Source organism: Lycorma delicatula, chromosome 1 (genome assembly GCF_047948215.1).
Source record: "Lycorma delicatula isolate Av1 chromosome 1, ASM4794821v1, whole genome shotgun sequence".
Classification (NCBI taxonomy): domain Eukaryota; kingdom Metazoa; phylum Arthropoda; class Insecta; order Hemiptera; family Fulgoridae; genus Lycorma; species Lycorma delicatula.
The window spans coordinates 398,466,036-398,480,077 of record NC_134455.1 but is presented as its reverse complement, the minus strand read 5'-3'; the positions used below and the strand labels follow the sequence as shown (position 1 = coordinate 398,480,077).

At 31.1% G+C, this 14,042-nt stretch overlaps 2 protein-coding genes across 2 annotated transcripts in view; one reads left to right on the top strand and one right to left on the bottom strand.

Moving 5' to 3' along the window:
* Window positions 1-6,824: 6,824 nt before the first annotated feature.
* On the top strand, window positions 6,825-7,217 carry LOC142318008 (uncharacterized). Its single transcript, XM_075354539.1, has one exon. It carries the CDS (start codon window positions 6,825-6,827, stop codon window positions 7,215-7,217), a length of 393 nt encoding a protein of 130 aa, XP_075210654.1.
* Window positions 7,218-9,464: 2,247 nt separating this feature from the next.
* Window positions 9,465-14,042, bottom strand: part of RagC-D (Ras-related GTP binding C/D) — a 53,810-nt gene continuing 49,232 nt past the window's right edge. Inside the window, exon 8 of the mRNA XM_075353939.1 lies at window positions 9,465-9,914. Within this exon, the coding sequence (XP_075210054.1) occupies window positions 9,796-9,914 (119 nt within the window). The 3' untranslated portion in view covers window positions 9,465-9,795. The remainder of the gene's footprint in view (window positions 9,915-14,042) is intronic.

The following is a 14,042-nucleotide window of genomic DNA, read 5'->3' as shown; positions in this document are numbered from 1 at the left end:
ATATTTTTAGTCTATTGTTGCCACGTGAGATGTAAACAAACTTTTTGTGAAAAAATTTTTTGTTGTGCATAAAAATGTGTAATACTAATTATGAGCAACCTTGTGAAATCAAATTTTGTGTTAAACTCCGGGAGAATGCTACTGAAAGTTTTTCAAATTTAAAAAGGGAGTATGGAGATGATGTTCTGTCATGCTTTTAGGTGGTTTAAAGAATTTTCAGATGACCGGAAATCAGTTGCAGATGATCCATGCTGTGGAAGACCATTAACATCAAAAAGTGACAACAATGTTGAGCGAATGAAAGACTTATACGGTACGACCGGCGATTAACTGTCAGAATGATTGCACAACAATTAAATTTGAACCATACAAGTCCATCAAATTTTGACAAATGAATTGGACATGAAAAAAGTTGCAAAAATGCAAAATTGGTCCCAAAAAACCTTACTGTTGAACAAAAAAACAACAGGGTGGAAGTGTGCCACAATCTTCTAGAGTGAATTAAGACTGATCCTGATTTTCTAAAAAATGTTATTGCTGGTGATAAATCTTGGATATTTGATTACGACCCAGAAACAAAATGTCAGAGCAAGAAGTGGCACACTTCAAACTCACCACATCACAAAAATGAGCAAATCAAAAATCAAAACTGTGCTAAGTTGTTTCTTTGATAGTAATGGCATTGTCTATAAGGAGTTTTTGCCTACAGGGCAGACTGTAAATCAGTATGTTTATCGAGAAATTCTTGAAAGACTGTGGAAAAGAGTTGCCCGTGTGAGACAAGCCATCAAAGACAACTGGATGCTGCATCATGACAATGCACCTTGTCACACTGCACTCTCAATTAATTTGTTTTTGGCAAAGAAAAACATTCCTGTATTTCTTCAACCACCTTATTCACAAGATCTGAATCCCTGTTACCCACTTTAAAAAAACACCATTTTGGAACATTAGAGAACATTTTTAAAAAATGTAACCGACCATCTGAAGGATATTCTGGTTTTGTGAGTTCCAACACTGCTTTGAAGAGTGGGAAAACCATTTGAAGCATTGCATAGCGTCTCAAAGGAACTATTTTGAAGGTGTCCATGCATAATTGAATTGTAAATAAAAAGTTTTTCTGAACCAGTCTCATTATTTTATTTACAGATCTTGTATGCATATACATACATATGTTGTATTTTGCATAATTCAATAATGATTAGCTGTAGAATATTGAAATTTTGGATTTAGGACTGTTGTAACATCTAGCTCTGCACCTCCCCTTTTGATTGCAATTGACTGGAGCTAAAGTGTCTAGAAAGACCAAAATCTAAAAAAATTTGGATTTTGGACTTTTTCTTAACTGCAGTAATAAGTCCTCATTGAGAGCGTTTCAACGATATATCATAAGTGGTACTTATTTTCATCGGTTCCAGAGTTATAGCCAAATAAAATTTTAATTAATGAAATATTAGGATCTCATCGGTTCAAATCTGACTTCATTTGCCTTCTTTTTTTTTTTTTTTAATTTAAATATATTGATTTATTAATAATTATTAACCTGTGATTGTAAAAACAATTTACAATAAATAATTCAATAACAAAAAAATGATTCTTTATTAAAGAATTAGAGGATCATATCTCACTTTCAAATGAAATAAGTTTAAATGAAGTGCAGCAGCTCATTTCTAGTTAAGCTGTAAGTCTTATTCAGTCTCTGAATACAAAACATTATCTTTTGCAAAAAAATTCTCTTGACTTTCTGGATTCCAAACACAAGTACACATGACTGATTACCTGGAAGCACTAACTGTAAAATCTGGAAGATATATAAACCATTAAAATATCTTAGGAGACATGTGTGCCATGTTTGACAAACTACGAAGCTGATAATTCTGCATCATGATAATGCTCAGTTACAAACATTGTGTGCAACTGCCAAGGCTCTTGTGAAGTTAAATTTGAACCTTCAGCATGTCCACCATACTCATGAGATATGTTGCCCTGCGATTTTCACTTCTTTCTGCAATTAGAGGAATATTAAGGTGTACATCATTTCAACAGGGATGATGACCTTAAGTACACAGTAGGTCATGGATCAAGTAAAGACCTCATTGTTGGAATGAGAAGATTGATTTATGGTTGGGAAAAATATATAGCTGTAAATGATGATTATGTGCAAAATTAAATGTCAGTTATTATTGTAGCAATTAAAATCTCTTCATTCGTGAGTTGAGAGACTCTGCTTTACAGCCATCCATCCCTTGTACTTACTATCATTGTTGTAATGCTCTGTTTCAGAGGTGTTCAACACTTTTTCATCCCTGTGCCAGTATTTCTAACATGAATAGACTTGAGAGCCACAATAAAGTACAAATGATATTTTAGTCAAATATACGTACAAACATTTATGTTGCTTTTGTAGGATTACACTGTTATCATAAGTCAAAAGGGCATATCTCAATACATACTACTTTTGGGTTAAGAAAAGTGATGGCATTTCATTCTTTCTTTCTTGTGAGAATTTATTACTTAAAAGTTAGGTTGTTACAAGTTTTATTTGAAAAGAAAACTAAGATGCACATAGGGTTACAAATTTCTTTATAATGTTACATATACACTGAATTCAGTTTTTTAGTGTTTACAATTGCAGTTTATTTATTAAAAAGTTGAAATATGAAATTTGAAATGAAATATTTTTACACATATTCAATGTTTTACATTTTTATAAGTTATTTATTTTATACATACACAATGATTTTTTTAAGTCTATGAGAGTTATTTTTTTTTCAAGGTCCTATCGGTCACGAAATTAAAACCACAGTGAAAATAAAAAAATTTTTATTTGTAACAAATACTTACATAATTATGCTATTTCTCTACACAGTCGCCACTCTGATTTAGACGTTTGTCGTAGCATGGTACCAACTTTCAAATACCCTCGTCGTAGAATGAAACCAACCGCCTGTGTTTCTACGCTGTTCTGCACCTCGATGTCTGTGCCAAAATGTTGTCCTCCTAGCCAGCATTTCATGCGAGCAGAGGTGAAAATCGGATAGAGCCAGTCTGGGCTGTATGGTGGGTGATCAAACACTTCCCGATGAAAACGCTGCAGGAGCTTCTTTGTTACGGCTGCAGTGTGCGGCCGAGCATTGTCATGGAGAAAGACAATGCCTGATGACAACATTCCTCTCCGCTTATTCTGAATTGCCCTTCGTAGACGTTGAAGAGTCACGCAGTATGAGGGTGCAGTGATGGTCGTGCCACGTTCCATGAATTCCACCAAGAGAACTCCATTCCGGTCCCAGAACACAGTAGCCGTACGCTTTCTGTTGGAGAAGGTTCACTTGAACTTCTTCGGTTTACTGGGAGAATGAGAATACATCCACTGTTTGTTGCTCTTTTGTTTCTGCAGTTTCGAAATGGATCCATGTCTCGTCCCCTGTGACAATTTTGTTCAAAAAATCTTCTCCTTCATTGCAGTAGCACTGGAGAAACGTTAGGGAGGCATCCATTCTCATTGTTTTGTGATGGTCGGACAGCATCTTGGGAACCCATCTCACACACAGTTTGCGGTACTGAAGTCTCTCACTCACAATGGTGTGGAGAGCTGACCTTGAAATTTCAGGAAACGAATCGCTCAATACAGAAATTGTGAACCGACGATTTTCTCAAATCACCTCATCCACTCATTCATTGGTTGACACTCACTTCCTTCACTGACTGCTTGCATCATGAACATCTACACGTCCTGCTTTAAAGTTCCTGCACCATTGTCGCACTTTGCTGTCACTCACTGAAGTTTCACCGTACACATTACTTATTTGTCGATGAATTTCAGCCACATTACAACCCTCAGCCTGAAGAAATCTAATTACCGCACGCACTTCACACTTGGCGGGAGATGCTATTGTTGTAGACATGTTTACGTGCTGGCTGTGTGTTCAGAACTAAACAAAGTGGCGCGGCGTGACTGAAGGCCATACTAGACACTGTGCAACACATATGCGCAAAGGATTATCCGATTTTTGTGCGGGTTTTTATTTCGCAACCAATCAGACCTTGAAAAAAATAACCCTCGTACAAATCATAAAAACCTTTGAGGTAAGCCAAGGATTATAAACACAAGCTCTATTTTAAAATGGCTCCCAGCTTCGGCCTAATACTTTTTACTGTTACTTGATAATGTGCTAAAGATTATATTAGTAGGAATTGAAAGTAATAGTAATTTGTACATAAGAAAACCTGTATTGAATAATTAAATTAAAATGATGCATGATCAGAATGTTTGGAAAGAATTTTTAAATATAAACTTTGTTTTTAGAAAATATGTTTTTGGCTATTATATATTACTATAGTAAATCTAATTTTTAGTTTGACCAACTGTTATAGAACCACCAAAGGACATCAGGTCATCCATTATTTTTTTTCATTTAGAAAATAGGCTTTTAATAAATTTAAAAACCAAATGACAGAGCAGTGAAAATTTAAAATTTATGAATTAAATTTCAATTATTATAATGGTATATTATAAAATACACCATTCAGACAATGTTTGTGACCAAAGGTAATATTGGTCACAAGACCCTACCAAGTCAAAGGGCTTTTTGCCCTTTGACAGATGCAGTTATTTCCTTTTTATTAAATTAACATTAACATTTTTTTATTTCCTATGTGTACATCGCAATCTGTTCAACTAGTGAACAATAAGCAACCGCCTTCCACGGCCCAGTGAAATGTGGATGATATGTAAATGAGGTGTAGTCTTGAACAGATTCAGGTCGATTACTCCTGAAATTTGTGCTTAGTTGAACTCCAACCACCCAATCACCATTATCCACTGTCTAGTATTCAAATCTTTATAAAAGCAACAAATTTTACTTCAGAACCTTCGAAAATCAACTACCACTATAAAAAATATAATTATAATACAAAAATGTACTAAAATAATATAATTTTAACACCTGAATTGAGAATTATTTTGTAGCTATTTATTTAGTAACTCTTTAAATACTGTTTTTTCTAGTATTATTTTTAATAATTAATACAGATTTTAATACATAATTTTTTATTTTATAATTAATTCTATATTTTATGTTGCTGCCAGTGGCAGTTCATAGCTAAAATAAGCGAGGGTGTTGCTCCAAAAAAAAATTTTCTAAGCCTTTTGAAGGCCATACGGTTAAAGTTTTCTGTAAAATAAAAGAAACTAAAAAAAAAGAATCAAACAGAATAGCTGGAAGTAGGATAATAATCTAATTCTACAATTTTTCACACTCAAGAATACGGCACATTGTTTTTAAGCGCATTGTGATTAAAAACAGTGTTCAGTTTAACCAAATAAATAATAAAATGTCAATACAGATATTTTTTAGTATTATTAGATAATAACATAATAAAATATCCAATATAAAATCAATATAGTGATTTATTTAAATATCTATGTGCACAGAAACAAATACACAATTAGTTTTTATTAATTATCTTCTCTTTCACCCTTCCAGTGTGTTTTTGGATAAATTAGGCGATCAAAGAGCCCTTGTTTTCCATCATCTTCTGATCACCACTGAAAAATCAACTAAACCACTTTCATATTCCTTCTATCAACTAAACTAGAAAGGGGAACCGACAAGGAACATTCCATACACATGCAGAGTAAAAAAAAACAAAAATAAACTTCCTTCCACCAGCATGCCACGGTCAGCACTGCGGGAACGACAGTTCTCTCTCTCTCTCTCTCTCTCCCTCATGTGCAGCTTCCTATCTGTGCAACCGCACAACAGCTAAATACCACACTGCTGGAACTGTGAAGCGCACAGTTACAAATATTTTTGTATATTTTTCATAAACTGGGGGATGGCTATTGACATGAAGCTTAAGGATTATATATTGTACAACTATAAAGAAAGAATTAAAGGAAAAGTACTCATTATATTGAATATTATAGATAATATCAAGTGGAAATCGGGGGTGCTACAGTTCCACAGTGTCTATATGCGAGGCACCACTGGTTGCTGCTACAATCAAGGTTTTAACCACAGTTTCTGTTGACTCATTCAGGCAAATGCTGATCAAAATGTTTTTACATGTGGTGTAGGATATCTATCCATTCCTGATGTAAATTCTATATTATATTATTATTATTATTATGTATGGTTCAAAATAAAAGAATCTTTCAGTATCAGAATACAATAAAAGAATCTTTCAATAAAAGAATCAGTATCTTTCACAGGAAAGATACTGTATATATATATATATATATATACAGTATATATAAGTTTAAGGATATTTTAGAAAAACTGTTTATGTCAGTTTGTCTTTAAACTTATGAACTACATACAAATCTTGTATGTCTTAACAGCTTTAAAAAATACATATTTTGGTGAAAACCGCAAGCTTCTAAGTTAGGTGCTTCAAATTTTATGGAGTCATTTAAATATTTTATATTGGCTAAAATTAGCCCATTTTTTTATAAAGAATAACCTAGGCTAACGACTGTGATATCATTTTAAAGCTGTGTTTTAGAGTTTTTCAATAGAGTAATAAGAAAAATCTATTTGTAGAGTTAAAAGGGGTTAAATGATTTTAAAATTTTCATGAAATTTTTGTTTTTAAGAGAGTATGTTCAAAAATGTACAAATCACTATAAAGTGTGATACAAATCACTAATCACAGACTTAGCGTGCCAGGCGTACCAAGAGTAATTAAAAATGTCAAGTTGGCACTAATATCAACTGTTTCCCACCAAAACAGTGATGAATTAGCACTTGTTTCTTTGAGGTTAGGTCGGTGAAAAGTTTTTAATTAACAACAAGTAAGAAAAGCGTTAGTGTAGAAGTAAAATGGCAAGTATCGGTCTCTGGAAAGCAAATAAAACAAACAGAGACATTGCTGAACGATTAAAATTATCAAAAACAGGTGTACAACAAGTCGTTAAAAAATATCGTGATCAAGAAACTGTCGTTGATCTTTCACGATCTCGTCGACCACGAAAAACGTCAATGAGGCAAGACAGAGCGATTATAAAGGTATCAAAACTTAATCGGTCTGCTAGTTTGAATGATATAGCGACAGAAGTAGCACAAAATCACGGAATTCAGGTTAGTACTGCCACTCTTTCTAGATGTTTAAAAGAATCTGGAATGGAATCGCATTTCGCGTTAGGAAAGCCTCTTTTAAGCGCTGTCCATAAGTCCAACGTCGTCAGTTTTGCAAGCAAACGAAGAACCGGTTGAAAGAAGCTCGGCGAAGGGTTGTCTTTTCTGATGAAAGCAGATTCCAGTTGTATTCAAACAGAAAAATTAGGGTCAGGCGAACAAAAACTGAAAAGTTTCTACCGGCCTGCATCATTCCTGCTGTGCAAGGTGGTGATGATATATATATAAATAAATAAATAAATAAATATATCGTGATTGTTAATTTTTCGAAACTTCATAGGTAATGAATGTGCAATTGCGTTACTAAATTCATCCCAAAATCAAGTATCACACTCTAACGACCAGTTTAATCACAACAAGTATTTAACAACTAATATTAGCAGTATAAGGAGTTATATAATAAATAATTAAAAACAGTTAATTTATTCAATACTTTATTTTTGTATACTAAACAAATTTTTGAAACTTTGGTAATAGTAATATTAACAAATTTAAATCAACAAATTATATATGTAATTTATTTTCATTTTAAACAAGTAACATTATCAAAATAAATACTTTACTATAATTTTCATCATTAAAATTGAAAGCTATACACAGTAAAACTATTAATATAAATTATATATAATATTGATTATGTGCATTTTCAATTAAAATGTATTATACGCGGTTAATGTTATATCATTTAAATCGTTGAAAGGAATTAAAAAATACGTATAATAAAAAGATTTAATACATTAAGTTTAAGATAAGAGAAATATTAATAATCTACAATAAAAGAAAAAGCTTACTTAAATTCTTTGATCTGCAGATAGTTTACACAAAAATTATCAAGGCAATAATTATGATAAAAAATGTATATATAATTAAAATTCAAATGCATAATCATAAATCGATTCTTTAAATGTAATATATTCTTTACTAAATAATCAGGCATATAATATAAGAAAATTATTCCTGTTTTTACATAAATTTTTTCTATTAAATAATTGGTAACTTGTTTAGAATCAAAGTGTTATAATATTCACATTTATATTAGCGATTATAAAATATATCATTCAAAAATATTCTTACATCCATTACCGTATGTATATATTTTCTTTAAAAATGAATATTGTATAGTATAAAAAAAAATATATATATATTTGTAAAATTCAAAACTTACTATAAATGTAATAATTAAATTACTACAGCCTGTAATAAAAAAAAATGAAACAAAATACCTTACGGTAACATTTAAGGATGGTTGGATGGTAGGATAATATTTAATACGGTTAACAATTTATATATTACTGCATTAAATTTTTTTTTATCCATGTACTTAACAATAAACACAAACTCTACGATTAAACACAACATACATCACTAAATAAAAAATTACATAATTAATTTTATAATTACCAAAAATATGAAATTTTTAATCGACAACAATTGAATATATTTCATTTCAATAGTTTTAATTGATAATATAAACCACATGAACTCTAAGCAAAACTCTCTTAATCACATATCTGTAATACCAACTACATTTTTTAAACGTAAAAATTAATACAGAATACTTATTTCATTATGTATAACATACGTTAATTAAGATTAATTCATAGTAATTCATCAGATACAAACAAATATTTATAGCCTGCCCTAAACAGCATAATATTTTTATTTAATTTACAGATAACTATGATGCATTTCTTTTTAATTCGCATAAAATCATGACAGAATAAATATCAATTCATAGAATTTACTGAACATTTGTTTACGATAAATAATAGATGCTTTGATAAATGCAGACTAAATAATATTAGTTTTACAACAATTCAGATCTTTTATTAAATAGCCTTTTTATAATGATAATTAGAAAGTACAAAGAGGTAATTAATTATAATTCTTTTTAATATATGTAACACTTAATGACACAGAATGTAATTAATACATAAAACATTTGTCATCCAAAAATAAATTTAAACCGAATAGCGTTTTTTTTTTTTTTTTTTTTAAATAATGATGTTAAAACATATTACTGATTATAGATTGATAAATGATATTTACATGTACAGAATTGTATACGTTAATTACAGACATAATCTGTACATTGAAAGACAGTAACAATAAAAACAAAAACAAAAAAAAACTATTTATTCCATGGCACTCAAATCAATAATTAAAGACGGTCATACAAGTAAACAATAACCAATTTAATAAATTTAACAGCAACACCAAACTTTTAAGTGATTTTCCCCTTTAACGCAATAAAAATATTTACGTAAACAATGCAATAGTACCATATCGATTATCACTAAATATTGTAATACCACAAACTAACAATTAATTAAATATTAAAAAAAAAATATACATGTATATATAAATAATTATTAATTAAAAGATATATAACGATATATAAAGATATAGAATTATCACACATAAAGTACTGTATACAAATATATATGCAACAAATGAAATATATATATATATATATATATATACAAACATACACGACCATCAGAAAGAAACTTACAATCACACGCATACATCATTTCGCACAGAAACAAGAAAAACAAGACTGTATAATAACGATCACAAAAAACTGTTATCAGATTGGTCAGACGATTGATTGCTCAGTCATTCAATTCAAGAGATTCCTAATTAATTTTTAAGTTTATTCTGATTTATTATTAGGCTCCGTCGTATGATTTCCCATAATGTGACTCTTGTTTCTAAGCTCAAATACTTGTTGTATCGCTTCTCTGAAGCATAGAAAATTATAATCGATAACACCTGTAAACAAAAAAACGAAAACAAAAACATCCAATCAGAAACACTTTTGTAAATCATAAAACAGTAATCGTTATTACAAATAATAATAATAATAATAATAATAATAAATTCAACAATAGAAAAAAACTAGCTTCATCCAAATAATAATACAAATCAACATTTTTTTAAACTATAAAACAATTTCAAAAATTAATTCTAAACGTAGTAGTCAAATCTCTCTAATTCAAATCTGAAGGGACAAATAATTTTTTTCGATTTACTGAATCCTATTTACAGAGTAAAATAATGAAACTCGAAAATTGCACACAAAAATCCATAATTTAATAAATCAAGCAAGGAAAAGGCAAGGAAGGAAAGAAATATAGTGGGTGAATACAGGCGGGGCAAAAGGAATGAAAGAGGGGACCGACTTATAGAGTTTTGCACAAAGTATAATTTAGTACTTTGTGTTGGCAAGTATAATTTAGTACTTGCCAACACACAGTTTAAAAATCATAATATAAGAATATACACATGGAAAAAGCCAGGTGATACTGCAAGGTATCAGACAGATTATACCATGGTTAAGTAGATTTAGAAATCAACACGTCAAGTGCAAAACTTACCCTGGATAGAAATTGATAGTGACCATAATTTAGTGATAATGAAATGTAGATTGTGGTTTAAAAACATGAACAAAAGATGTCATATGAATCGGTGAAATTTAGAGAAGCTTGAGGAAGAGGTGGTGTAAGAATTCTTTTGAGGAGGACATCGCAAGAGGTCTGAGTAAAAAAGATAAGGTAGAAAATGTAGAAGAAGAATGGGAGAATGTTAAAAAGGAAATTCTTAAATCAGCAGAAGGGAACTTAGGCAAAACAAAGAGAACTGGTACAAAAACCGTGGATTTCTGACAATATATTGCAGCTGACAGATGAATGTAGAAAATATAAGAATGCTAGTGATGAAGAAAGTAAAAGGAACTATCGACAATTAAGAAATACTATAAACAGGAAGTGCAAACTAGAGAAAGAAAAGTGGATTAAAGAAAAGTGTTCACAAGTGGAAAAACAAATGATGAACACTGGGAAAATAGACAGAGCATACAGGAAAGTTAAGGAAAATTTTGGGGTGCATAAATTAAAATCTAATAAAGTGTTAAACAAAGATGGTACACCGATTTATAATATGAAAGGCAAAGTCGATAGGTGGGTGGAATATATTGAAGAGTTATATGGAGGAAATGAATTAGAAAACGGTGTTATAGAAGAAGAACACGAAGTCGAACAGAATGAAAGGGGTGAAACAATACAGAGATCTGAATTTAAGAGATCATTAAAGATTTGAATGGCTCCAGGAATAGGTGGAATACCTGTAGAATTACTACGCAGTGCAGGTGAAGAAGCGACTGATAGATTACACATACTGGTGTGTAATATTTATGAAAAAGTGGAAGTTCCGTCAGACTTCAAAAAGAATGTAATAGTCATGATACCAAAGAAAGCAGGAGCAGATAAATGTGAAGAATACAGAACAATTAGTTTAACTAGTCATGCATCAAAAATCTTAACTAGAATTCTATACAGAAGAATTGAGAGGAGAGTGGAAGAAGTGTTAGGAGAAGACCAATTTAGTTTCAGGAAAAGTATAGTGACAAGGGAAGCAATTTTAGGGCTCTGATTAATAGTAGAAGGAAGATTAAAGAAAAACAAACTGACATACTTGGCATTTATAGACCTAGAAAAGGCATTCGATAATGTAGACTGGAATAAATTGTTCAGGATTTAAAAAAAATTAGGGTTCAAATACAGATGGAAGAAAATTTACAGGAACCAAACAGCAACAGTAATAATTGAAGAACATAAGAAAGAAGCCGTAATAAGAAAGGGAGTCCGACAAGGATGTTCCCTATCCTCGTTACTTTTTAATCTTTACATGGAACTAGCAGTTAATGATGCTAAAGAACAATTTAGATTCGGAGTAACAATACAAGGTGAAAAGATAAACATGCTACCATTTGCTGATCATATAGTGATTCTAATTGAGAGTAAAAATGATTTAGAAGAAACACAGAACGGCATGGATGAAGTCCTACGCAAGAACTACCGCATGAAAAAGATGGACCACTGAATTTAAAAACAGGAGGAGAAAAGAATTTTATATTTGGGAAGTAGATTAATAAATATGGACAAAGCAGGAACGATATAAAATGCCGAATAGCATAGCAAAGGCGAAACGAGCTTTCAGTCAGAAATATAATCTGTTTACATCAAAAATTAATTTAAACGTCAGGAAAAGATTTTTGAAAGTATATGTTTGGAGCGTAGCTCCATATGGAAGTGAAACTTGGACGATCAGAGTACCTGAGATGAAAAGATTAGAAGCTTTTGAAATGCGGTGCTACAGGAGAATGTTAAAAATCATATGGGTGGATAAAGTGACAAATGAAGAGGTGTTGTGTTGTGGCAAATCGATGAAGAAAGAAGCATTTGGAAAAATATAGTTAAAAGAAGAGACAGGCTTATAGGACACATGTTAAGGCATCCTGGAATAGTTGCTTTGATATTGGACAGGTAGACGGGAAAAATTGTGCAGACAGTCAACGTTTGGAATATGTAAAACAAATTGTTAGGGATGTAGGATGTAGGGCGTATGCCGAAATGAAACAACTAGCACTAGATAGGGATACTTGGAGAGCTGTGATCAAACTAGTCAAATGACTAAGAAAAAAAAAATTTAATAAAAATTTATATTTATCTATAAAAATGTACTACAGTACTAAATTACGTTATAGGAGACAAAATGTGTATAAATTATGTCAAAATTAAAAAAAATCAAACAAACAAAATAAAACACACAATACATTTAATTATTTCTTGAGTTATTATTTTTTGAGTTATCTTCTTTTTTGTGCTTGACAGAATTCCAAATTCGTGAGCAATGTCTTTCTTTTTTTTGTTACCCTTTTTTATCTCTTTTATAATCTTATTTTATCACCGATAGATATGTTTCCACTGAACGTTCAATATAAAATGCAGTTATTAAGAATGTACAGTAGACCTATGTATCAAAATCTAAATAAAAAGGAGTGAGAAGACACAAAAATGAATGTAATCGAATCGTTAAAATGAAATAAAACATGAATTCCGTGAGAAAAACTAGTGCAGTGTGTAAATGTAAATTCTAAAAAGAATTAGTAATGACGATTTTAATGTTTACTGATGTAAAATCAAAACACATACTATAGTAGAATTTGACTCATGTTATGTGTAGCCTCTGCTGTAAGGAATAAGACTGGATATTACTCATCATACAATGGCACTTGGCATGTAGTATTGTTATCAACCACTTCGGCGTAGGAAATGAACAAGTTGGGAGTTGATTAACATTAGGAATACAGTACCGGATAAAATTCACAGTCCACACTAACGATCTCGCTATACACTATTAAACTGAATTTACTGCTATCTACACTTCTTTGGAAATCATGTACAGTATGTAAATTCTTTATTAAAAACATTTAAAAAAACGTTTTCATCAAAGGAATAAATATTTGTATCAGGTCCTCAAAATTTTCGAATAAAGGAGGTGATTTAATTCGATTTAAAGAGAACTATTCAAGGAGACAAAGTAAATATTCGATTTAGGGAGTTATTTGAATTAAGAGGTTTGACTGTACCAATTGTACTGAGAAAATCGGATGTTTTTCTTCCTTACTGCAGGTTATACTTTATTTCTTTGCATGTCATAATACAGGGCGTTTCATAATGTTCTTCGGAGTTTCATTAACAAAAACTATTTCACTCATAAAAATAAAACAAGTACTGTACAAAAGAGTACTTCAAATAGTTTTTTTTGACATATACTAGGCAGTTAGTAAACCATTTGCTCGCTAGGCGTCGACAGTTGAGAAAATGGCTGCCACGGGAAGCGAGAAGTTGTTTTGTGTGTTAGAATTTCACTTGTCAGTCAGTAATTTCTGTGCAATGTGCGTTTCGGTTGAAATTTCATAAGGAGCCACCAAGCGACAATTCAATTCGTGCACGGTATAAACAATTCAGTGAAACCGGTCGCTTGTGCAAGCAAAAATCAACCGGTCGTCCATCAACCTCAGAAGTCAATGTCAAACGTGTGTGTGCAAGTTTCATT

Bases quoted from the DNA above. Each gene is read 5' to 3' on its own strand.
- LOC142318008 (XM_075354539.1), top strand. From the start codon at position 6,825: ATGGCAAGTATCGGTCTCTGGAAAGCAAATAAAACAAACAGAGACATT.